The sequence below is a fragment of the Ahaetulla prasina genome, chromosome 6 (assembly GCF_028640845.1).
Source record: "Ahaetulla prasina isolate Xishuangbanna chromosome 6, ASM2864084v1, whole genome shotgun sequence".
Lineage (NCBI taxonomy): Eukaryota > Metazoa > Chordata > Lepidosauria > Squamata > Colubridae > Ahaetulla > Ahaetulla prasina.
Genome location: NC_080544.1, coordinates 62,921,149 through 62,946,931, shown reverse-complemented (window position 1 = coordinate 62,946,931; position 25,783 = coordinate 62,921,149). Strand labels below are relative to the sequence as shown.

General features: G+C 39.5%; 1 protein-coding gene across 1 annotated transcript; it reads right to left on the bottom strand.

The window, feature by feature from the left end:
• Positions 1-2,781: 2,781 nt before the first annotated feature.
• PARL (presenilin associated rhomboid like) lies at positions 2,782-17,496 on the bottom strand. Its single transcript, XM_058188446.1, has 10 exons — positions 17,340-17,496; positions 15,355-15,520; positions 14,110-14,250; positions 12,316-12,364; positions 10,252-10,347; positions 6,155-6,304; positions 5,104-5,174; positions 4,091-4,192; positions 3,283-3,380; positions 2,782-3,057 (listed from the first exon to the last, which is right to left on the bottom strand). Exons 1-10 carry the CDS (start codon positions 17,408-17,410, stop codon positions 2,961-2,963), a joined length of 1,041 nt encoding a protein of 346 aa, XP_058044429.1. The 5' UTR covers positions 17,411-17,496; the 3' UTR covers positions 2,782-2,960.
• Between the last annotated feature and the right edge of the window lie 8,287 nt (positions 17,497-25,783).

Here is a 25,783-nt window from a genome sequence, read left to right as displayed (position 1 = left end):
TTGGTGAGGGATAGAGATAATAGGGGAGGGAAGAGGGGGGGACTAAGGGGTGACACATAGCATCAGTCACCAAGTCTTTCTGCCCTATCATCCTACCTCTTTAGGAAACATCCTACCCCTACTTATCTGTAATCACTGCAGCCTGCTAGTTCATTCTTATACATGTGTTCCATGAAGAATTTATTGTGCATGTCTCCTGCAATCTACATGCATTCCATGAAGAATTTATTATACATGTCTTGTGCAATCCAAAATAGGGGAGAGAAACTCCTGTATTAGATAATTAATCCGGAATGAAGGGGGGGGGGAGGAAAAATAAGCAAGTGGCAATGTTCACAAAAGCAGCTGGATATTGCAGGAATTATACAAGCACTCCTAATGCACTGAGGTCAGCATTCTTTTTTCCTTTACCAGCAGTATTTAAGTAAAACATTTCAGAACTGTTGAAACCTGCCTTTATAGGATTAACCTGCAGTATTTTGTACCAGTTGGTTTCTAAGTGATGCAGAGTGGCAATCCTATGCATGTACATTATACAAATCAAGCTGGAAGTTGATCAGTCAATACAGCAGTTATAGACTGTTACCAGCTGAAACAGATTAAAAACTATTCTGGCCAAGGATTGTACTTGTGGGATCTGGGAAAGATCAGAAACCAGAATAGCTTTTTTTCTGGAAGTATGTGATCCATTGGATATCATCATAAATATTTTCTTGTAGCCTGGTATATAATAAAATATTAACTGGGAATTTCTGAGGAAAGCTCTAAGGAAAACATATATGTACCAGTACATCAGTATAAATTAGTGGTCCCCAGCACTTAAGATTTCTTAAGTGTATTGAGACACCTTTGATAAGGAGACAACTCTGTTAATGCATTAAGAGTTTTACTACCAAATTTTGGGGTCTATGAATTACAAAAAAGGTATTTTGAATGTATCATTGAAGTAGAGTAGGTCTTTCATACACTAACCAATGCTTTGCATATTATACAAAAAAAGTAGAAGAAATTATCCACTTGTAGTATGTATAATAAAATGACTTTGGATTAACTTAATTCACAAGGACCATATAAATTAGTGAGATTAATGAATGGAAACTGATATAGCAGTAATTCATGAGCAAGTTCAGAATTTAGAATCAATGCAAGAATCAAGTTTGGAGCATGCATTATTCTTCACAATTCCTAACTTTTCCACTATAGTATATAGAAATGGGTTAAAAGATATTTCACGTTTAAGTCTGTTAGTTGCCTTATTAACACTGGTCCTCTGCATCTACATTGCTTGTAGACCCTCCTGCTGTGGTAATCATTGTATTATTTGTAACAACTATTGTCATAAAGGTTTACATTCCTTTCTAGCCATCCTTTGGGTGGCTTGTATATTATACCGAAACCCACTGTCTTGCTATCCACCTCGAGGGAGGAAAGGAATGGGAAAATGTAGTAGTTTAACTGCATGTCTGCCACATATGTTGAAATATATGCACCCATTTTAGGTATGTCTTTAGTTAGCTTAGAGATAGCAGTGTATTTGTATTACCTAGTACTGTAACCCTGGAGAAGAATCAGTTAATATAAATCAGACAGCTGTCCTTCTAGGATGGAGGAATGTAATTGTGTGACATAATATAAACATTGCTGTTTATGGCACAGGTTGATAGTATTAGAGTTAATACTGTACGCATGAAATGTAACAGTGGGGTTAATTGTTTATCAAAGCATTTCAGGAGAAGGCTCACAATGTAATTGCATTAGTCGCTTTATCTTTGTTTCAAATATAATTGACAAAATGTGTGTTTAACTTTATCCAGGTATCTGCTGGCAGGGAGCCCAATGAACATTGCAAGTGTATTCCAATAAAGTATACTTTCTGGCTTTTATCTCCAAATGCTTTGGTCTTTTTTTCAGGCAAGACTGTTCTCACACAATCATCTAGAACAGACATACTATTCCCAGGAAAGAAAGTGTCATACATATTTTTGAAAGTGTCAAAAATATGAATAAATAAATAAATAAATATTGTGTGCGTATATGTGCATGTACCTTATTGCAGAGGGCAAGTGCAGTGACAAAGAAGGCACACTTCCTTGGTCCCACAAGATAACAATGTTTAATTGAGAGGACCTGGAGTGCATTATCTTTGCTTGAATATGCCAGGCAGATAGAAATGGAGATAGATGGCACACAGATACACACCCTGTGCCATGAAGGGTTTAGAAGTGATAACAGGCACCTTGAACTGCACCTCAGAAACCAAGCAGCAACTCATGCAGCTTGCTTGGCTGCAACCCAAAGGCGTAACGAGAAGTGTCCACTACAGTTTACACCACTGCATTCTGAAACAGTTATAGCTTCTGGATAGTCTTCAAGAGCAGGGCCATACAGAGCAAATCACAATATTCCAGTCATGAAGAGACCATGACATGAATGATTATTTAAAGGGCCCCCCAGTTAGAGAAAGTGTACAATTGGAACACAGGATGAATCTGCACAAGGCCCTCCTGACCACAGCTGCGATCTGTTCATTGAACAGCGGCTACAAGGGAGACACAAAATTATGATGTCTGAGAATACCTTTTGTATGTGTCTATTCATATTAAATACAGGTAGCTGAAGAACAAAAAATTTTCTCTAAAAGTGGTATTGGGATTGTAAGCTTTAGGAACTATTGTCCTATCGTCATTTAAAAATGAATTAATCAGACAATTGATCCAATTTTAATTCAGCTCCGATACCTCAAAAAGGGATACAGCCTTACTCAGTAATAACATACACATCTTTGTTTCAGGTATACAATTTTATTTACCAAGCATATTTATTTTCATTGTGGGGCTAGAAGTTAAAAGTCTTAGTAATTAGTATGTAGTTATGATTTAATCAATACACTATCTTGTGTCCAATACGCGTGTTCATTTCAGTGCAAATATATTCTGAAATGCAGCAGCTGAGAGTCCGCTTCATTTATTTGGCCTCCATGTCTTCACTGTATGCCATGCTTTCACCACTGGTTCTCTATTATTCCATATTAATTTATTCCCATACATTACATACCATCTTGAAAGAAAGAAACAAAATAAATTTTTCACAAAATAGATTAGAGAGATAAGAACTGCTTATAGACAAAGATAATTCATGACTAAAATAATTCTTAATACCCAAGACCCAAGACCCAAGACCCAAGACCCAGACCCAAGAAAATGACAATTTAAAGGATCTTTCTGAACACCAGAAAAATGCAGTCATATGTCACATTTAACATAACATAATATGAATACTTACATGCCAAACAGAACTCCTCCAAGATGCGATGCATGATCAAAAAACCTCCAACCCAAAATAAGTCCTACACTGTCCAATGCAATAATAGCTTTTAAAGCCTAAAAATGAATAAATGATCTATTAGTATAGTGCAATAAGTAGCAAAGCTAGTAGAGTTATAAACATACCAGAAACATTTATCCCATACTCACAAATTAGCATCTGCTATGCAGTCAACAGTATAATGATCAAATGTACAGATTATACTAAATTCTGATTTGAATATACATTTTTTAACAGCTTAGCCTCTGTTCCTAATATGCAAACCAGAAATGTAATTATGTATAGCATAAAGAAAAAGGAAACCAGGTCATTTCAGCAGCTGTACCTGAAGATTAGATTACCTAGGTACTTGGGCTACTTTAGGCCAATTGGAACCAGTAATTCCAAAAGACAATCGCAGAAAGGGAAGTGGGGTACAGAGCAATCAAGAAAAAAAGTGCTTTTCTTGTAGACTAGTAGAACATATTACAGCTACAACCTATATAAAATAGGTTTCTGGTTCTCAAAGCAATATACGTCTTAACTCTTTTTATAATATCCCTGTGTAATTTAATTATTTAATACACAGAGAATACAAAAGTTTTCTTTAAAAAATTCAATTCAGTGTAAAAAAAGCCACACTGCTCCATATTATCAGTCATCCAGACTTAAATAAAACGTTCAAGTTGTATCCAATTTTGAAATATAACAAAACACAGAAAATTGTTCAGGTATACATGGTAACAGGTGAAAGAAATTTTCTAAATAATTATTCAAAGCTACTTACATTTCCAGCGGTAAATGTGAACATTGGAAGAAATATTATAGCTAGCTTGGCTTCTGGTATCTTTGTACATACTGCTCCAAGGACAGCCATTATAGCCCCAGACTAAAATCACATGAAAACAGGACATATATTAACGTGCTCAGTCTTAAAAGTTGGGACTATTTTTTGTACAAAAATGCAATTGCATAAAAATTCTTTTTCACTTTTTTCAAAAGCCAAATACAGAGAAAAGATGCTTAAGGATTTTAGCTATACAGTAGACAACCCACATACTAACAGCTACTTTAAATTAATTTTGCCTGTGGCATATTCCTTATGAATATCATTTTTTCTGCCTATGGATCAGGGTTTTCTTTAGATAACCCTAGAAAACCACAATTAAAAATTAGCTGTTTTATTGGAATCAGTCCAGCTAATTCAGAGGAACTAAATTTAAACAATGAGTGAAATTGATCTGGTAGTTAAAGGCACTGAAAGACTGTGAGTTCTAGTTCTGCCTTGTCATGAAGTCATTGGGGTCAGCCCTAGGAAGAAAAGAATGGCAAATGACTTTCAAAGTCTTTCCAAGAAAACTACATAGATTCATCCAGGTAGCACCCAGGTGTCAGGACTAGTTTGAAGATATTTACCCTCCTCCCCCAACCACACAATTAATAGAGACAACCAAGCAGATAGCTGTAATATTAAACAAAATTAGTTACAACTGCAAATAAATTCAAAGTGATCAACTTTTCAATAAGCAAGATTATTGCAAGATTGAATTATCACAAAAACTGAAAAATCAATTTTAAAAAATCAAGTAGCTAATCTAAGACACAAAATACCTAAAAATAATCCTATTTCTTGGTAGACTGCAGTTTATAGAAAAATCTCAATACTATATTAGAACGTTATGCTAGACTTCACTGTAGCTTTTTAAAAAGACATCTTAAAACTTCTGTTAAAGCAAAATACAGTAGGCTCCAAAGTGTATCTAAAAACCATCTATTTTATAGATATTTAATAGCACTTACAGCTCCAAGTGATGGTCCAAACTTCCCAGTGGCCATTTTGCAGACATAACTGACAAATGTGGAAACAACCCCTAGAAAGATTTTTTTAATAGATATATAAATTCACTGAAAACCAGTCATAAAAATATTTTTGCTTTGCTATCCCATCTCAAATGTTCAACAAGACATTTATTTGTTATCTGATAAATTTATTTGCTGTCTATCTCTTTGTGGGGCTATTTTAGGCTGTTTAGAATGATAAAAAAGGAAGAAAGCAAAAGGAGTGTAAACAGAATATTAGAACAACAAAATAAACAATGAAAAAAAAACAATGAGTATCATATGGTATCAATATGATTACCAAAAATGAGGTTTTTTTATCTTCTTTCTATGGATAAGTAAATAATTACTAGGTTCACACACTGTGATAAATTGTGGGCTTGCCTGTTTTTGATTTAGTGTACTGAAGTCAGCCATTGCAATTTGTAAACTATTATGTTTGGCTTAGTATATTATGTAAGGTAACTGTAAAGGTTCCCCTCGCACATATGTGCTAGTCGTTGCCGACTCTAGGGGGCGGTGCTCATTTCCGTTTCAAAGCCGAAGAGCCAGCGCTGTCCAAAGACGTCTCCCTGGTCATGTGGCTGGCATGACTCATCGCCAAAGGCGCACAGAATGCTGTTACCTTCCCACCAAGGTGGTCCCTATTTTTTCTACTTGCATTTTTACGTGCTTTCGAAACTGCTAGTTTGGCAGAAGCTGGGACACCTAACGGGAGCTCACCCCGTTATACAGCAGCTCTAGGGATTCAAACCGCTGAGCTGCCGACCTTTCGATCGACATGCTCAACGTCCTAGCCCCTGAGCCATCACGTCCCTATTATATTATGTAAACAAAGTCTATTATTACTTCTTCAAAAAACTGACGGGCAAATCATGACCAATGTCTGAAACTTAAATGTATTACTTTAAACACTGCTTCAGTGCCCAAACTCAACTCAAAGACAAGTACAAAAATAAACAAACAAGTAAAAAAAGACATCAAAGGCAGAGTCAGATTTGAAATATATTACCTGCAGAAAGGTATACTGCCATGAATTGCTCACGTCCCAGAATAGAAACTATGCTGGTAGAGAAGCTCCATAAAACATACATGTTGGCTACCATATGTAGAAATGAAAAATGACTAAAGGTGGATAGCAACATGGGAAAACACAAGATTCCTACATTAAGAAAGGAAAAAAATGTTTAGATAGTTTAAGCATTTTATTTCTGGATATTTATAAGTTGAACTGTTAAGAAACTTGGCAAAAGAAAACAGGCTTGCTATAAGTCCATTTTCAAAATTCAGCTATAGAAATTTTTGAAAAGATTAGTAGCACAGATGCTGATGATCAGAACTAGACTCCAGGATCATCAAGAGAACAATTCTCCTATTAAAAGGTAGCACACACAATTGGCTACAATATACTTCTTACAATGCATTGATAAGAGATAAGACTAGAAATGTGTTATGTTCCTTCTTGCTTCAAACGCTCTACCATCATCCCAGTGCCGAAGAAGCCCACCAACAAGGAACTGAATGACTACAGACCAGTTGCTTTAACATCTGTAGTCATGAAAACCTTTGAAAGGCTAGTGCTTTCCTACCTGAAAACCATCACGGATCCGCTGTTAGACCCCTTGCAATTTGCATACCGAGCAAATAGATCAACAGATGATGCTGTTAATATGGCTCTGCACTACATCCTACAACATCTTGAGTCTCCAAAGACCTATGCAAGGGTCCTTTTTGTAGACTTTAGTTCAGCATTCAATACCATCATTCCAGACATTCTCCTAACTAAGCTAAACCAGCTACAGGTACCGGAACAGACTTGTAAGTGGATCACAAGCTTCCTAACAAACAGGAAGCAGCAGGTGAAGCTAAGCAAGATCACATCAAATACCTGTACAATTAGCACAGGAGCCCCCCAAGGCTGTGTGTTCTCCCCACTTCTCTTCTCTCTATATACCAATGACTGCATCTCCAATGATCCATCTGTTAAACTACTGAAGTTCGCAGATGACACAACAGTGATTGGTCTCATTCGAGACAATGACGAATCCGCATATAGACGAGAGGTCGAACGACTAGCCTTGTGGTGCAACCAAAACAATCTGGAACTGAACACACTCAAAACCGTAGAAATGGTGGTAGACTTTAGGAAAAACCCTTCCATACTTCCACCTCTCACAATACTTGACAACACAGTATCAACAGTAGAAACCTTCAAATTTCTGGGTTCTATCATATCGCAAGATCTCAAATGGACAGCTAACATCAAAACATCATTAAAAAGGACAACAAAGAATGTTCTTTCTGCGCCAACTCAGTAAGCTCAAACTGCCCAAGGAGCTGCTGATCCAATTCTACAGAGGAATTATTGAGTCTGTCATTTGCACCTCTATAACTGTCTGGTTCGGTTCTGCAACCCAACAAGAAAAACACAGACTTCAGAGGATAATTAGAACTGCAGAAAAAATAATTGCTACCAACTTGCCTTCCATTGAGGACCTGTATACTGCACGAATCAAGAAGAGGGCCGTGAAAATATTTGCAGATCCCTCGCATCCTGGACATAAACTGTTTCAACTCCTACCCTCAAAACGACGCTATAGAACACTGCACACCAGAACAACTAGACACAAGAACAGTTTTTTCCCGAAGGCCATCACTCTGCTAATCAAATAATTCCCTCAACACTGTCAGACTATTTACTGAATCTGCACTACTATTAATCATTTCATAGTTCCCATCGCCAATCTCTTTCCACTTATGACTGTATGACTATAACTTGTTGCTGGCAATCCTTATGATTTATATTGATATATTGATCATCAATTGTGTTGTAAATGTTGTACTTGATGAACCTATCTTTTCTTTTATGTACACTGAGAGCATATGCACCAAGACAAATTCCTTGTGTGTCCAATCACACTTGGCCAATAAAAATTCTATTTCTATTTCTATTTCTAGAAGAATTTACTCTGCACTGTAAATTTGGTATATTGCTATTTGTCAGAATGCAGGTCATTAATATTTATCCCCAGAAGCTGTAAAAGACCAATTATAAGTTTTGTGGAATTTTAATGAGCAACATATTAATTACAATTTTATTTATTTTTTATTTATTTATAATTACATTTCTATACCGCACCATCTCCCGGAGGACTCAGGGCTGTTTAACTGATTAACTGATCTGCCCATAAGGTAATAATAACTATATGCTATTTAATTTCAAACAGTGCCAGATCTAAAAAATGAAATATAGGAGCATGATTCCTCATCTCCAATTATGAGTGAGTTTCCTTGAGCCTCAGAATCTCTGAACCATTATCTTTTTAGCCCTTGCTCATCGGCCTAGTGAATCTTACCATAATGCAATCAGCTTGTCTTTGGAATAGATCCTATGATACTTTTTCTCTATTTCCAAGATGACATATTACTAAGGTATTGGCAACATTCCCTGCCATTTCCTAGAAGATTCTTAATAGGTTCTTACCACTTTTGTTATTTCATCCTCACAATGGAGGCACGCAGCTACAACAAAAATTGACCCTAGTAGCTTATTTTAGAAAAAATTCTCAAATAAAACATCAACAGAATACCAAAAATAGAGAACAGCAAGATGGGATTGAGAGGGCAGAGTCAGGTTCTTTACATCTGCTGCCTCAATTTGCAGCCATACAAAACACTTTTAGTTGGCGTGTATTGTGCTTCCTTATGAAGGGCTCTGTGCAAAAATGCCTTCATTTACTAGCTGAATTAAGTCCACTTAAGGATTCTTGCAAATGTGACAGCTTTCTGCAACCTACTGTTTTTTAGATGTTTGGATGAGAATTCTCAGAATTTTTTGAAATAGCCGAGGAGACAGGTAATCTTGAGATTTCAAATACCTGGGAGGTACCCATCTTAGGAAAAGGCTGAATAATTTTTTTGAGAAAAAAGCTCTCAACTTGAATCTCCAACATCAAACATGGCTGTCAGAAATCTTGGTGCTGCCCTAAGAGGTGTTCAATAAATGTTAAGATACAAAGTTATGACTAGAGGATGTCCCCATACATTTTCTTATTTTCTTGTTATTCCATAATTCTGATCATCATCAGCTGTGCTACTCCAGAGTGATGTGAGAGACAAACATTCTGATTAATAGTTTTTCACTTGTCTTTAAAATATAGCGTTTTCCAATTAAATTATATAAATTAAGTTACATCCTGGCTCGAGTCATTACTTTTGAGTGTGTGCCTCATGACATGGCACTCAAAGACAAAAAGTAACTTTCATTTGAAAAAAGTTGGACACCCCTATTTTACTTGAAAAAGATAAAAATGTAGGAAAGAAGGTGCCTGATTATATCTCTGCTATAAATCCAAAACTACCTGCATCCTAGGTATTTTGAATTTCTGCCATAAAACCCTTTATTATAGGAAAGTGAATTGCGCTTGGACCTTTTTAGAACATGTTAGAATATTCATTCAAAAATACAAAATGAAACATAAACCCACAAATAATAGCAAAAAAATGAATGAAGAATTTGTTATGACAAATGATTGCAAAACAAGATTTACTTCTATAACTCAGTTAAAAATATTTATACTCAGGTGGGTTTTTTTAAACGAATAAAGGAAGCATATCAACAAATATTTACCTCAGTAGGAAAGTTGGAAATAACAATTTATTGGAACTATTCTAAAACATTTAAAAGTGAATAATTTTTTTTAGCTCAACAATTGGGATTGCTATCAAGCTTGTGTTCACATTTTGTTAAGAGTACATCAAACACATGCAATTTATCTTACTAATCTGATATTTAATTTAAATAATTACCATTAATTAATTCAAAAGTAAATTATTTCAAGAAATCTTTCATCTTATATTGTCTACATTACAGTGTTAACATTGGGCAGGAAAGAAACCTATTATGTAAGATATTTATGATAAAACTGTGAAGATAAATTACCGGTATCTCATATTGTAAGCTGTATAGATCATATTGTAAGCATATTGTATTCCTTTACACAAAAGGAAACCAGATTATTTCTGTGACTCAAACCAAATATGATTCCACATTAAAAATCCAAGGCAGCAAGAAGCTATATAATTTTACATGCATTATATTATACTCACGAGAAGCTGGATTAGATGTGAAATATGTGACCATTATCCGGCTCAAAGCAGGTATTCGCCACAAGCAGAATACAAATACATTTGCAGCTATAATACCTGTGAATAAAAGAAAAGTTTACTGATAAAAAAGAAAATGCTTCAATTTTTAGTGTTTACAAGGCCAAAAGTAAGTTATTGCAAATGTAAGTTAGAACATAATTATTTTATATTATGCAGTAATTACATAATGTAAATCAGACTGTCATTATCCTTCTCTCAATAGACAATTTTAATCCTTATTCATATACCCCTCCGGTAATTGTTTTATAGAACTACTTGAGTAAATAGATAATAAAGAAAATACTAAAGTAGCTCCATACATTCCTACTTTTATTTCTACCAGTTGAAGAAACAGTGAGGTAATGAAAAGACTGCATATGTTGAAATGGGTGCATCACAGGACAAGAAGTTTTGAATCAACTATTTCAAATGGGCTTACTCATTCATCCAAAATCCAGGACCCATAATTGCCATGGGATTAAAATTTGGCAAATGTGTGGCTGCTTTGGTGCTGTTGCACCACTGCAATCATCCATAGTCATGTGATTGCCATTTCCAACATTCCCTGCTTCCTACAAAGAAAGTCAATGTTTGCTCCCACTGCTTTGTTTCTGTTTAGGTAAAGAAATGTCTCTGAAATAACTCACGGGTTGTCTAGTGAGTTCTAGTCCCCTTCCTAAAATATATAACAGTTGCTTATTTCACTTATACCATTTATCCAAAAGAAATATTCTTTGAAAATAGCCAAAGAATAAACAGAAATGAAATACAAAAAAAAAAAACCATGTGCAATATCCATCTTCTCCAATTTATCATTTTAAGATTGCCAAATCTACTGAAAACAATCATGTAGATTTTTTCCCACCTGTCCAATAAATCTGTGCATTTGATACTCCTGTATACAGATATGGCACATATATTGTGTGCAGAAATCACACTGGAAAAGGGGGCAGAAAAATAAAGTGTATTGAATGAATAGCAAGTAATTAAAACATTGAAAAATAGAAATAGATGTATATAAAATCTCTTATAGATAAAAAAAATCCTTAAAAACAACTCCTTCTTCTCGGTTGACCTCACCACTTTCCTAAGAGGACTCTAAGGGGCTTGCATAAGAGCACAAACATGCCTACCGTTCCTGTCCTATTGTTTCTTCCCCTATGTATATATATGTTTATAGTACCTCGTTTCTCCTCATATATATGTTCATATATTATATAACCCTTTATGCAATGCTTGTATATATTGTTACAACAAATAAAATAAAATAAAATAAATAAATAAATAAATAAATAAATAAATAAATAAATAAATAAATAAATAAGATGAAGAAATAAGATGAAGAAATACTGCATTGAGAAAAAAATAGAACTGGATGAAAGAAGCACTGATTAGGCCTTACAAAGAGGGTTACATTTATTAAGCAAGCAACCCATGTAGATTATGACTAATCTTTTGGGAAATTTTCAAAGGCAAACAGATTTTTGCAGCCATTTGATCTCTCATTTTTCTGAACATTTTTCTGTTTATGTAAAGGAAGAGAATGATGCAAGGCATAGGTAACTAACTGGGAGAAAGACATGTCTTCCTATGAATAAATATGATATATATATTATTTTGAAACACAGTTAATAAATCAAATGACTGTCTTGCAACATCCTAATAAATACTACTTTCTATGCAAGTCAAATAATTATAACAAAAATTGACATATTGTGTGAACTACCCTGAATCATAACGTTTCTACAGTAAGAAAGAGGAACAGGCCAATATTATCAATTCTATAGATGGACTAATCTGAGTTGAACAAAATGTTATAATCCATTAAATCTGTCAACCTAATAGTTAACTACTGTATCATTAAAACTGAGTAAATTACATAGAGAATCAAAATATATACTGGACATGACTGCCTTATGTGTATTAATTTGTAAGCATGGTATGAAAGCCATCCAGTAACATACTGTACCTGTTTTCCTCATTTCTCTTCCTGAGAATGTCTAATACTTGTAAGCTAACACAAACCTGACACAGCCCGTTGCCCGTTGCTAAGACTGTTCCACCAAAGATTAATCTGAAAGAGAATCGGAATATTATTATTCTGATACTTCAATAAAACAGCCTTCCCCAATCTAGTAACCTCCTGATCAACTGGATTACAACAGATAATGATTATAAGGAAGCTGATATTATGGAAGATATTGGGTTGTAATATACACAGTATTTCAAAGCAGTTTAAATTTAATTAATCTCTTTCATTAAGCATGTTTTTCAAATAAAGAAATTTTTAAGGAATTAAGCTTTTAAATAAAATAAACTCTATTACAGTACGTACTCAAATATAGAATGATTTCATTTTTAAAAATCTATCCTCTTTCACAAATTATCACAATGTACCTTTTTCCATAGGTGTATAAAATAACAAACAAATCTATGCCAATGGCCATTTTAAAAAGAAATAACATCTACTTGAAGTATCCATCCAAAGTAAACTTCAAACTCTCACATTCTGATACATTATAGTTCATCAACTATATTATTGTAATGCGATAAAAGAGACTCAAGAATCAACTATGAGAACTTGCTTCCTTATTTACTAAAACTTAAAAAGGAAAAAAATAAACCTAAACTATATACTTCTAAAGATCTCTTGTAGGATATCTATTTGAGGGAGATGGGCAGTTCAGAAATGTGAAAAATAAATAAAATATGTACTACTTCTTAGATACTGATTTGCCCACACAAAGGGAAATGGGCCCCACAATTCAGCACTAAATTTTTATAATGCTATCTTATTAAAGGATGGAACATTCACCTCTTTAAACAATCTTTTGGGAAGACTTTTGTTCAAGGAACATTTCTCCATTGAATTTTGTAAGTGGAAATTTCTTCACATGACATTAGACTACCTCAACTAGGAAAATCCCCTAACTGAAGGAGAAATCCTGGACAAGCCATAAAGACTAAAACATGATGAAATACAAATGTAATGACCTATATAATTTTGTTATGTAATGATTCATAACAAAATTTGTTATGTGACAAATTTAAAATGGTGTCTATGTGCCCTTGCACATATGTAGAGATATATCCGAATGAATCATGGTTTGCAAAGTAACCATTTTTTGTGAATATGACTGGCTGAGCATGAAACATGAACTATCAAATAAGAAACAAAGCTACAGAAAATATGCAACAGAACAGCCAAATGAGTTATGTAAAAATAGAGGAAATATTTAGGTCACCAGACATAACAAAAGTCACTTTAACCTACTTTCTTCCCACAGGATTTTTTCTCAATCCACACATACTTATTTTTGTGATTTGTTAACTACGACAGAAATTGTAATGGAGAACCTAGAACTAGTATAAAATAAAACAACCATATTACTTTACAAAAATATTGCAGTCATATCTGATATTCTGCTGACTGAACTAATTCTAGCCCTTTAAAATACAATTCTTTCCATTACTCAATGCAAGCAAGCTAATAGGTCCAACAAACTTAATATTAAATACTTTATATATTTTCCTTGTTGACTCTTGAAATATGTTAATCCACTTAACATTTCCTGAATATTATTGCACAAGAGGAAAAATTAAAAGAGCATCTGCAATAATGACTGCATTCTTAATAACATTAATAGCAACATTCTATTATAGCTTTTCCAAATCCAACACCATTCACATGCATTAGACTACCTATGATAATCCATAACTATATTGGCTGGGGAATTATTTATCTTGATGAAATATATAGAATCATAACTGTAATTCAGAACAGGAAGAAACTATTAGAACAGGGTAAAATGTTTCTACCTGCTTTCTGAAGCGGAGTCCTTTCTGTGGTTGTATTCTATCCAGCCAGTCTGCTTGAGCATTTTCAAAATAGTTTTGGAACTTGGTTCTAAGATGTTCATATTGCCAAATAGCAGCTGTTCCAAAAGCACAGCCTGAAAACTAACGAATGTTAGGGATAGATTTAATAAACATTTCAGACAAAACATGATTCATTAAGATGGAGACAATGGAAATGTTCCAATTAAGCTACAAAAGACTTTATCTAATTGTATTGTAACATCTACAATCAGTGATTACAGTAAGAGAATACATGAACTCTGAATTCATAGGGTCTTTAGATTGAAAGTACAACAGTGTGACTTTTACATTTAAATACTCTGGAAATGCACCTGCATTGCCCATACTGCTGCTGTCCACTATCAAACATTATCTTCTATAGAAATTCTGCAGCATATTATTTGCTTCAGTTTTGTTAATACTAATAATATTCTGTAGTGATAGAAAATTTGTGAACTTTTGTACCATCTGTTATTCTGTATTACTGTAATTTACAATATATTCAGACCTCATGTAAGTTTCATTAATAAACAAACTGGTTAAAAACATAACACTTCAATGGTGTATATTTCATATTTTTATTGAACATATTGAGCCAATGTTCATTGGTCATGTTGGGAAAAGGGTGTGATAAGGGGTATGCTAAGAGAGATGTTCCAATCAATCAGATATAAAAACCCAAGATTCAATGGTTGCCAATGAAATGCATTATGTCACATGACAACAATCATAAACATCAACAGAATGCTTTTACAAAAAGAATTTTTTTATTTCAAAATGGATGAATCAAAGCTCTAACCCAATTCAAATATTGTTACATGATATGACCAAGTAGTTCATTTACAAAAGCACAAAAATATCAATGAACTTGTGCACAACTTATCAATGATTCAGGAAAGGTTTGGTGAAGTTATTTCTGCTAAAGGAGATACTAAATCTAAAGCTTCATAAATTTCTTCAAACAAGGACAATGGTAGTTGGTTCATGATATTGAAAAAAGACATAACATAGTATATCATTTTAAGGTCTCTGTTTAACCATAAGCTCTTTACCTATTAATAGAACTTGAGGAAGCTTAGGTGACACTGTAGCTCACAGCACTACAGGATTACAGATATTTCTAAATGGTTCACAAATATTCATTCACCAGAACTGCTGCCAACTACAGCAGTTGGAGGCAACATGCAATTATCAACAAATTATTACCCCAATTGTAAAGAAGAAAGGTTTCACTAGCTTCTTTAATGAACGGGAAGATTCATGAAAATCCAGGTCCTTAACTGGAGGAGTCAAACTGCTTTTGTGTAGCTTAGTGCCAGTTTTCAGTGCTGGTCTTCTGAATCCATTTTTTGGTTGTGTAAACAGAATAGACCTGTTGAAAGAATACATTTTAATCATAAATTAAGTTATCCTGTGGCAAGATGGAGACCAATAAAAATGGTAAATAATAATAAAAAACTATAATCATAAAATATTTTGAAATGTTTCCAACTTGCAAAGAAATATTAGTTTCTGTCAATCATATATAAAATCAAACTTCCATTTCAACTGTAGCTTTATTATAATGTACATTCTAGATATACAGGCAATGATTGTACAAGAACATTATCAGAATAAAAAAATATCATATTCTATTAAGTACGGTACCTTACTTGTCCTATTATGTAAATACATTATTTTTGCTTATATTCTACCTCAGGGGTCCAGCAATATAAAACTGATACGTGCAGAATGATTTTCAGTAAAACCTTGTGCACAAAGAATTAAAAACGAAACTTATAAAAAAATTAATTGCTTGTTACAATTGCAACCCAACTGCTATTCAACATTTAGAATACTTTGATGCAAGGGGACTCAAGGATGATTCATTTGTGAAAAAAGTAACTTCTCTAAATTCAAGTTCTATTATCTAGCAGTACTCTTCAGAAAAAACTTTCAGAAACTAGAATTTTTCACTACTCACTTAGAACAAAAACTATTTCTTCTGGTTGAGCAATTTTCAAATTTATTGCTTAAATACTCAATTGACAATATTATATGTGAGCACCTAACAAAGCATTGGCTTCAGGCTCAATCCCACCCCAAAGTACCAATACTCTCCGGAACCAGCTCCAGTAAAAGGAACCGCCATAATATCATCCCAGAAGGATACCACAACTAATAGTATTAAAAGTCACTGAAAGATCAAGGACAGATATGCTACCCCATTCTGAGCCCATTACAGGTTATTGGCAAGTGTGATCATGTCAGTACTACAGCCAATCCTAAATCTTAATTGAAATGGTCCAAATAACTGTTTCTAAGCCCAACCACCCTACAGGATTGTTGTTTTGGAGGAAATGGAAGGAATAATATTCACTGCTTTAAATTACCTATTAAGTAATAAAGGAAGGATAAAAAAATAAATCATGTGTGGCAAAGACTTTAATCCATTAATTACATCAAAAGAGTTTCACACAGCAGTTTCTTCAAACATTACATATTCAAATATTGTTATGATAATGATGTAATGATGTAATGATCATAATAATGATGTAAAATATAGACCAACTTATGCTTGTTTTAAATATTAGCAGTTATCCGCAACTGGGGGAAAAAACAGAACCACTATACCCTTAAGGAGAAGAAAATATTGCAAAAGTGAAAAGGTTCTATTAGGCTGCCCATTACTGTCACCGATTCAAAGACTAAAACATCCACACCCCAAATATGATTTTTATGGCGAATCACTCCTTTTGCTTTCTTAGCATCCTTTCCTAGTACTCTTAGTCGGGGACAGAAAAGGACTTTACTGGGTTTTCCCCCCATACAGTCCTTATAATAAATTAAGCCAGTTTTCCCACCATTTCAATTTCCAAGAGTAGCCATCCAAAGTTTTGTGGCTTTTTTTTCTATACTGCCCACGCTGAAGTTTGCAGTGGTATTGCAACTCCTCCCTCTATCCGCCTACGCTCCATCAGCGCCCGACAATGGCTATGTCCACACGCCCATCTCATTCATCATTAACTATAGTTTGTAAATTAATCAAATACTTGGGCTCGCATGGCACGCGCTTAACATGGGATTCACGCAAGGAGGAAATATGGATAGCTAACTTGTCAGGCAGAGGGCTTAGCAATGAACGTTTAGCAACACCTTCTCCGCCCACGGTTAACTTTATTTTTACATGGAACTATGTTATATCGTCTTACCTGTGGGCCCCTGGTCCACCAACCCATAACTCTTGCTTCACCCAGACACGGGTATAGCACTTCCACCCCATTTTCTTCACCTTCCCAAAATAATAGTTCCGGGTTAGCAGCCGCAACTATCCACCATCTTGAAGCGGCTGCCCTTACTCATCTGAGGGCGTCATGTCGGCGAAAGGAAACGAAGGGTCCTATGGCTTTTCTCTAGCGTATGGCTGAGAAGGGATAGCATTAGTCCCGCCTCCGCACTGAAGTGGTTGGTTTCCGGGGGTCTCTTCAAAGGCCAAATGACTTGTTGCCGCCCCTCCGCCGCCCCCCAACCTGCGTTCCGTTCTAGTTTTTAAGCGCCATTTTAAAACAATTGAGGTCATTCTTCCGCTTTTTTTTTTAGTTTATTTCCGCGCATCTCAAAGCTGAATCGTAAACAGTGCCCTTGTAAAATAGATGTTTGGGGAGAGGGTGTTCACTAAAATGAAATGTTTGTTCCTCCCATAAAGATACTATAACATACGGAAAGAAGAAACAAAGCGCGTTCATTAATGTGGGCAAGAGCAATAAGCAGAAGTAACTGCCAGGAGCATCTGCTCTGAAGAGTTACTGTGACCAGCAGAGCTCTGGAAGCAGCCATGAAAAACCTGCATTAGAATGGATTTCTAGACTAATACATTTCTAGAGGAAATACACTATTCAGTATCTGTAGCATTTAATTTTGCCCATGTAGACATAGTTTCTTCCAGATAATCTTGTGAGGATGTTTGAAGCAGGGCTTCTGAATTTAGGATTTCGGCATCTTTTCGCTAACTGTGAAGTCCTTGGTGGTCTCTGAGCTTGGTTATTTGTTTGCAGATGTTTCATTACCCAACTATATAGCAACATCTATGCAAATAAATTGGAACTTGCTCCCCTTTATATACAGTAGCTTGCTAGATTATTTGTATACAGTATTCAGTAGTCTGTATACAGTTTGGATACAGTAGTTTGCCATTAAATTAACTATAGAGCTAATCCCAGGGACTAGGGCAAAATGATCAAATTAAGTGTGTATAAAAGTATAAATTCTTGTACATTCTGGTAAATGTTACCTTTCTGACATTTGGCACTGTAGGAAGTGTAGCACTATCCGTCTCCTAGAAAAATGAAATATTCTAGGAAATATTAAAAAGGCAGAATATTGTACTTTCCCTAAAGGAGAAACATGTTTCTAAAGACATAAACTCAGAGCCTCAGCTCCATGTTCTTCCCCCCCCACCCTCGCCCCAACAGATATTTTGGTGCCAACCTATCTACAAGACAAAAGGCTGAGCCAACTTATCTACAAAACAAAAGACCTTCACTCTCAGGACATGATAGGATTGGTAGTGGTGGACATGATGTGGTAGTGCATCATCTCCTTCAGTACCTGGATGAAACTGTCTATCTGGACCCGTTCCAGTCCGGTTTCCGGCCTCGGTACAGCACAGAGACGGCGCTGGTCGCGCTGGTGGATGATCTCTGGAGGGCCCGGGACAGGGGTTGTTCCTCTGCCCTGGTCCTATTAGATCTCTCAGCGGCTTTTGATACCATCGACCATGGTATCCTGTTGCGACGGCTGGAGGGGTTAGGAGTGGGGGGAACCGTTCTTCGGTGGTTCTCCTTCCTCTCTGACTGATCGCAGACGGTGTTGGCAGAGGGGGCAGAGATTGACCGCAAGGCGCCTCTTGTGTGGGGTGCCTCAGGGGTCGGTTCTCTCGCCTCTCCTGTTCAACATCTATATGAAGCTGCTGGGTAAGATCATCTGTGGTTTTGGGGTGCGGTGTCATCTGTACGCTGATGATACTCAGCTGTACATTTCCACCCCTAACCACCCCAGCGAAGCCATTGAAGTGATGTCCCGGTGTCTGGAGGCCGTGCGGGTCTGGATGGGGAAAAACAGGCTCCGACTCAACCCTGCCAAGACCGAATGGCTGTGGATGCCGGCATCCCGGTATAATAAGCTGAGGCCATCGCTGACTGTGGGGGACAAGTCATTGGCCCCCACAGAGAGGGTCCGCAATCTGGGTGTCCTTCTGGATGCACGGCTGTCGTTGGAAGAGCATATGATGAGTATTTGAGGATGTAACAATGGAGTCAGGTAGAGCATTACAGGCGTTGACTACTCTGTTGCTGAAGTCATATTTTCTGCAAGTTTGGGGTGGTTTATCTTGAGTTTGTACTGATTGTTTGCCCATGTATTGAGGTTGAAGCTAAAGAAGTCGTTGATAGGCAAGATGTTGCAGACAATTTCTTACACACATTTCTTACACAGGAACAGGAAGTTCCAAGGCATGACCCAAGAGAGGATATAAATCTCTCACCCTCTCTCACCCATGGGCTCTTTTTTTGCCCAAGACCTCAAACTATGTGGACCTGTCCACCATTAAACCATCTTTCAAAGCAGTCTCCATGTTTCCAGTGTCTTTCTTCCCACTTAGAACTGAACCCAGGTGATCATTTCTTCCAATAGCACCCAAACTTTTTTTGTTGTGTCCATTTTAGATAATGTATTTCTTACATATACTGTAGTCATTAGAGGCCAAAACATGATGTATCCTTCATTTAGGAAGTAATCATATAATTAATCTTTTGGCTGAAAATTTATCAGCAAGAAAATATGGGGCAAAATTCTTAAACATTTTAAGGGTTTTTTTTCCACTGCTGAATGAAGTGTCATCTAGCATGGTATATAGAGCTCTGAGTCGCAAGGCAAGCATCTCTGAGGAATTCCTAGTGGTGAGAGACTTAAGGCACCAAACCCGCTCCCCAAGTTGTAACAATTGAGAGGAAGTAGGAAGTAGGAAGGAAAAATGAAAGAGAGAAGATCACATAGCCGCTTCTTCTCAGTGCAGCAGCCTTTGTCTTGAGGCATTTTTGCAGTCCAGATACAGTTTGCCTTCTTTATCTCCCCTTCTTTTGCAAGGAAAGAGTGAGAAGAAGAAGACTGCAGCCAGAAACAGTTGATGGGGGTGGGGAAAACCAGTTTAGTCTAATGGTTAGGTGCTGGCCTAGAAACCAGGAGACTGAGTTCTAGTTCCACCTTAGGCATGAAACTTAGCAAGGTGACTGCCCAATCACTCTTTCTCGGTCCAGCTATTCACGTTCCCTTCTTGCTTCTCTCAAACGCTTCTGCTACAGTTCCAACCAGGGCCCTGCATTTGAACTACTATACCTAGGCTGCAAAAATCTGGCTACTGTAGCAATTGGATATGGCTACAAAGAAATACAGAAAACTCTAGCTCTTTGCTGCTATTTAGTACACCTACAGGTAATCCTTGACTTACAACCCCAATTGCGATCAGAATTTCTGTTGCTAGGCAAAAAAAGTTGTTGAATGAATTTCACAAAATGCTACCTTTTTTTGCTACTGTTATTAATTTATTTATTTTATTTATTTATTTAATCGTATTTATATACCGCCCTATCTCCCAAGGGACTCAGGGCGGTTTACAGGCACTAAAAACAGATAAATAGAATATAAATACAATATAAAACATTTAAAAAACTTATTCTAAAGCCCGTCCAATTAAAAATAGAAATAAAACCCAATTTAAAACCCAAAATTTAAAATCTAGCTCAGTCCTGCACAATTAAATAAGTATGTTTTAAGCCCGCGGCGGAAGGTCCGAAGGTCCGAAAGCTGACGAAGTCCGGGGGGTAGATCGTTCCAGAGGGTGGGAGCCCCCACAGAGAAGGCCCTTACCCTGGGCGTCGCCAGACGACATTGCCTCGCTGACGGCACCCTGAGGAGACCCTCTCTGTGAGAGCGCACGGGACGGTGGGAGGTATTCGGTCGCAGTAGGCGGTCCCGTAAATAACCCGGCCCAATGCCATGGAGCGCTTTAAAGGTGGTCACCAAAACCTTGAAGCGCACCCGAAGGCCACAGGAAGCCAGTGCAGTCTGCGCAGGATAGGTGTCATATGGGAGCCACGAGGGCTCCATCTATCACCAGCGCAGCTGCATTCTGACTAACTGTAGCCTCCGGATGCCCTCAAGGGAGTCCCATGTAGAGAGCATTGCAGTAATCCAGGCGAGACGTCACGAGTGCGTGAGTAACCGTGGATAGGGCATCCCGGTCCAGAAAGGCGCAACTGGCGTACCAGGCGAACCTGGTAGAACGCTCTCCTGGAGACGGCCGTCAAATGCTCTTCTAGAGACAGCCGCTCATCCAGGAGGACGCCTGTTGCGGACCCTCTCCATCGGGGCCAATGACTCGCCACCGATGTTCAGCCGCTGATTTAGCTGACTGTACCGGGATGCCGCATCCACAGCCACTCTGTCTTGGCGGGATTGAGCTTGAGCCTGTTTCTCCCCATCCAGACCCGTCGGCCTCCAGACACCGGGACAGCACTTCGATAGCTTCGTTGGGGTGGTTCGGTGTAGAAAAGTACAGCTGAGTATCATCCGCATACAGCTGATACTTCACACCGAAACCACTGATGATCCAGCGGTTTCATGTAGATGTTAAACAGAAGGGGCGAGAGAATCGACCCTGCGGCACCCCACAAGTGAGGCGCCTCGGGGCGACCTCTGCCCCCTGTCAACACCGACTGCGACGGTCGGAGAGATAGGAGGAGAACCACCGTAAACGGTGCCTCCACTCCCAATCCCCAACCGGCGCAGCAGGATACCATGGTCGATGGTATCGAAAGCCGCTGAGAGGTCTAATAGGACCAGGGCAGAGGAACAACCCCTATCCCTGGCCCTCCAGAGATCATCTACCAACGCGACCAAAGCCGTCTCCGTGCTGTAACCGGGTCGGAAACCAGACTGGAACGGGTCTAGATAGACAGTTTCATCCAGGTGCAAGGGAAGCTGATATGCCACCATATTTCTACAACCTTCGCCGCAGCGAAGGTTGGAGACCGACGATAATTACCTAAAACAGCCGGGTCCAGGAAGGCTTCTTAAGGAGGGCCTCACCACCGCCTCTTTCAAGGCGGCCGGAAGACACCTCCACCAAAGAAGCGATCGAATCGCCTGAGCCAGCCTCGTGTCACCTCCTGAGTGGCCAGCACCAGCCAGGAGGGGCACGGATCCAGTAAACACGTGGTGGCATTCAACCTACCCAGCAACCTGTCCATGTCCTCGGGAGCCACAGGGTCAAACTCATCCCAAATAATGTCGCCAAGACCACCCTCGGCGTCTCACCCGCATCACGCAATCTTGGTCCAGACCATCCCGAAGCTGAACGATTTTATCGTATAGATAACCGTTAAACTCCTCAGCCCGTCCCTGCAACGGGTCATCCCGCTCCCCCTGATGAAGGAGGGAGCGAGTCACCCGAAACAGGGCGGCCGGGCGGTTATCTGCCGATGCAATGAGGGAGGAGGCGTAGCTCGCCTCGCTTCCTCAATGCCACTAGGTAAGTCCTAGTATAGGACTTCACTAGTGTCCGATCAGCTTCGAACGGCTAGACCTCCAGGAACTCTAGGCGTCTTCTCCGCGCTTCATCCCCCTCAGCTCCTCGGAGAACCAAGGAGCCGGTTGGGCCCTGCGCCGGGTCAGAGGCCGCAAAGGCACGACTCGGTCTAAGGCCCCCGCCGCGGCCCGTTCCCAGGCCGCAACAAGTTCCTCGGCCGAGCCGTGAGCCAGACCCTCAGGAAATGGCCCAAGCTCCGTCCGGAACCCATCCGGGTCCATCAGGCGCCTGGGACGGAACCAACGTATCGGCTCCATCTCCCTGCGGTGGTGAATGGCGGTCAGAAAGTCCAGGCGAAGAAGAGAGTGATCTGACCATGACAAAGGTTCAGTGACTATTTCCTTTAAGTCCAGATCTCTCAACCACTGACCAGAGAGAAAAATCAGGTCCAGAGTGCCACCCCCAATGTGAGTAGGGCCATCAATTACCTGGGTCAGGTCCAAGGCCGTCATGGAAGCCGTGAACTCCCGAGCCGCTGTCGATGACGGGCCGGAAGATGGCAAGTTAAAGTCCCCCATGACTAAAAGTCTGGGGGTCTCAACTGCCACCCCGGCCAGCACCTCCAGGAGCTCGGGCAGGGCAGCTGTCACGTAGCAAGGAGCCAGGTACGCGATCAGCAAACCCATCTGACACCTATGACCCCATCTCACAAAGAGGGATTCGCACCCGGCAATCTGAGGCACAGTGGTCTCCCTCGGCTCTAGACTCTCTCTAATCACAACCGCCACCCCACCACCCCTACCCTGGGCCCTCGGTTGATGGAATGCACGGAAACCCGGCGGGCACATCTCCACGAGGGGCACACCCCCTTCCGTGCCCAACCAGGTCTCCGTAATGCCTATAAGGTCCGCGGAACCCCCCTGAATAAGATCACAAACAAGGGGGGCTTTGTTCACCACGGACCGAGCATTGCACAACATCAACCGAAGGCCCGGGCTCTGAGGATCCTGACCATCCGGGGAACGGGAGAAGTCCAAGGGGTCGGAGCGCGTGATCGCTTTCAGACATCGAGCACGCGCTCCCGAAACTTGGTATGACCCCTCGCTTCCGCCATATCTGCCTCTCCCACTTACCGTGTCAATAGAACCACCCTCATCAATAGGAACACCCTCCACCCCCATAACCTCCGAACCTGATAAAGAAAGACCGCCGCGAGCATGTGCAGAGACTGGCCCCTTACCCGACGGGTTACCCCCATTGCCCGCCCTTACCCTCCCACCCCTTAAAAGTTCCCTCTCTAAAAAACCCCACAAGCTCTTCTTTTTCGCATGCCACCTCTGTGGGTCCCAAGACCCGTCATGGAGGCCGGCCCTCGGTAGTGAGGAGGGCCATTCCTGCGAGGCGGGGGCACCTCGCAGGCGCAAGAGTTCCTCATGAGTATAGTGCGTAGCAGCTGAGACTAAGAATCGGCAAAAACAAAAGCTCCATCTCCGAATGGCAGGTGGTAGCAGATGGTACTAGTCCAGAATGAGGACGGACGCAGAATGGAACAGCGATAGGCACCAAATGACAGTCTAGGTGGTATTCTGTCGAGTGTATAGTCCAAAACATCCTGGAACCGGGGGTGAGGGGAGATGGCACTCCAGTCCTTGGGCACATCCTCCTCCATCTTCCTCTGTCCCCAAATAAGTCCCATTGTCTCCCCCAAAAAGTCCTAATAGGACCAAAAACGGCCAAAGAAGTCCCAAAAAGGCCGAGGGGGGCATGGATGATGTTATCACAGTCACAACCACAGACTGGTTACAGGGGAACCGCTCCGGAATGCCTCCATCATCTCCCTGCAAACCTCCAACAACCCCCTCCAGACATGGCCAGGAATAAATCCTAACCACCCCAGAGGCCAGGTCTCTCCAGCCTTATCCCCCCAAGAGGCCAGGCCCATATAAAAGGCTGAACTTCTCCGAGAGGCTGGAGGATATGAAGGCTGCCAAGTCCACAATCCGGCAGCAGGGAGAAAGCCAACAAACCGTGGCACAAGAGGCAGATGGCAGTAGTAAGGGTAGATGTAATACCTCCGCTCTCATCCAAGTTGCAGAGGCTGAAACCCCCAAAGTCCGAAGTCGATGGTCAGAAGAGGGCCGGAAGACGAGTCCAATGGCTAGAGGCCCGCCAGCGAAACGAATCGGCCGAAAAACGGCCGGCTAGAAAACGCCGACTCATCGCCCCACCTCCGAGCCTCAGAACATGGCCTCCGAATCCACCGCCAGCCTACCCGGCCTCGTTCTCGGCAGCCATGTATCAGAGAAGGTCCAGAGACCTCTCCCATGGCTGCTCGAAAAGAGATCTCCCGGGCCGGGGGCAGCAAGCGGCTAGACGGGCCGCCAGGACATTGCCAGCATCGGAGGTGCCTTTTTCTTCGCCGGAGCCGAGTCTTCAGAACAGCGCCATCTTGCGCATGCGCAGAGCCATATTAATCTGGCTTCTTCGTTAATTTTTCTTGTTGGAAGCTGACTGGGAAGGTTAAAATGGTGATCATGTGACCCTGGGACACTGCAACTGTCATAAATAAATGCTGGTTGCTAAACCCCCAAATTTTGATTTTGTGATGCTGCAGTGGTCGTAAATGTGAGAATTAGTTGTAAGTCACTTTTTCAATGTTGTAACTTTGAATGGGTGCTAAATGAGTGATTGTAAATTAAGGACTGCCTGTAGTCATCCAAATTTCTGTACTCCACATCTAGTAGCTCTACCTGCATGATCAGGTTTATTGAAGATTTGGGACAAGGAATGAATTGGCAGGGAAAAATCAGTAAAATCCAAAATGGTTCTCTCCATTTTATCATATTTATACCACCTGCCCCATCCAGTTTTTCAAGAGTTGGGAGAAAATTATATAGCATGATAATTTACTGTATAGATAACATGTCCCACCAAATTGAAATTGTCTAGATGTGTTGTAATGATCTGAGAACAGGCAAATCCCTATGCTGTGTAACCATCCAGATTAAATTAGCCCATATATTTTTTAGAATACCACTTTTTCCCTTGGAAAAGAAAAAAAAATCATAGAAC

Excerpts from the sequence above, each read along its gene's own strand:
- PARL (XM_058188446.1), bottom strand. The coding sequence starts at position 17,410 with ATGGGGTGGAAGTGCTATACCCGTGTCTGGGTGAAGCAAGAGTTATGG. Across the intron at positions 6,305-10,251 it reads CACATCTAATCCAGCTTCTC|GAATCTTGTGTTTTCCCATG; the intron begins GTGAGTATAATA and ends TTCTTAATGTAG. Across the intron at positions 3,381-4,090 it reads TCACATTTACCGCTGGAAAT|GCTTTAAAAGCTATTATTGC; the intron begins GTAAGTAGCTTT and ends ATTCATTTTTAG.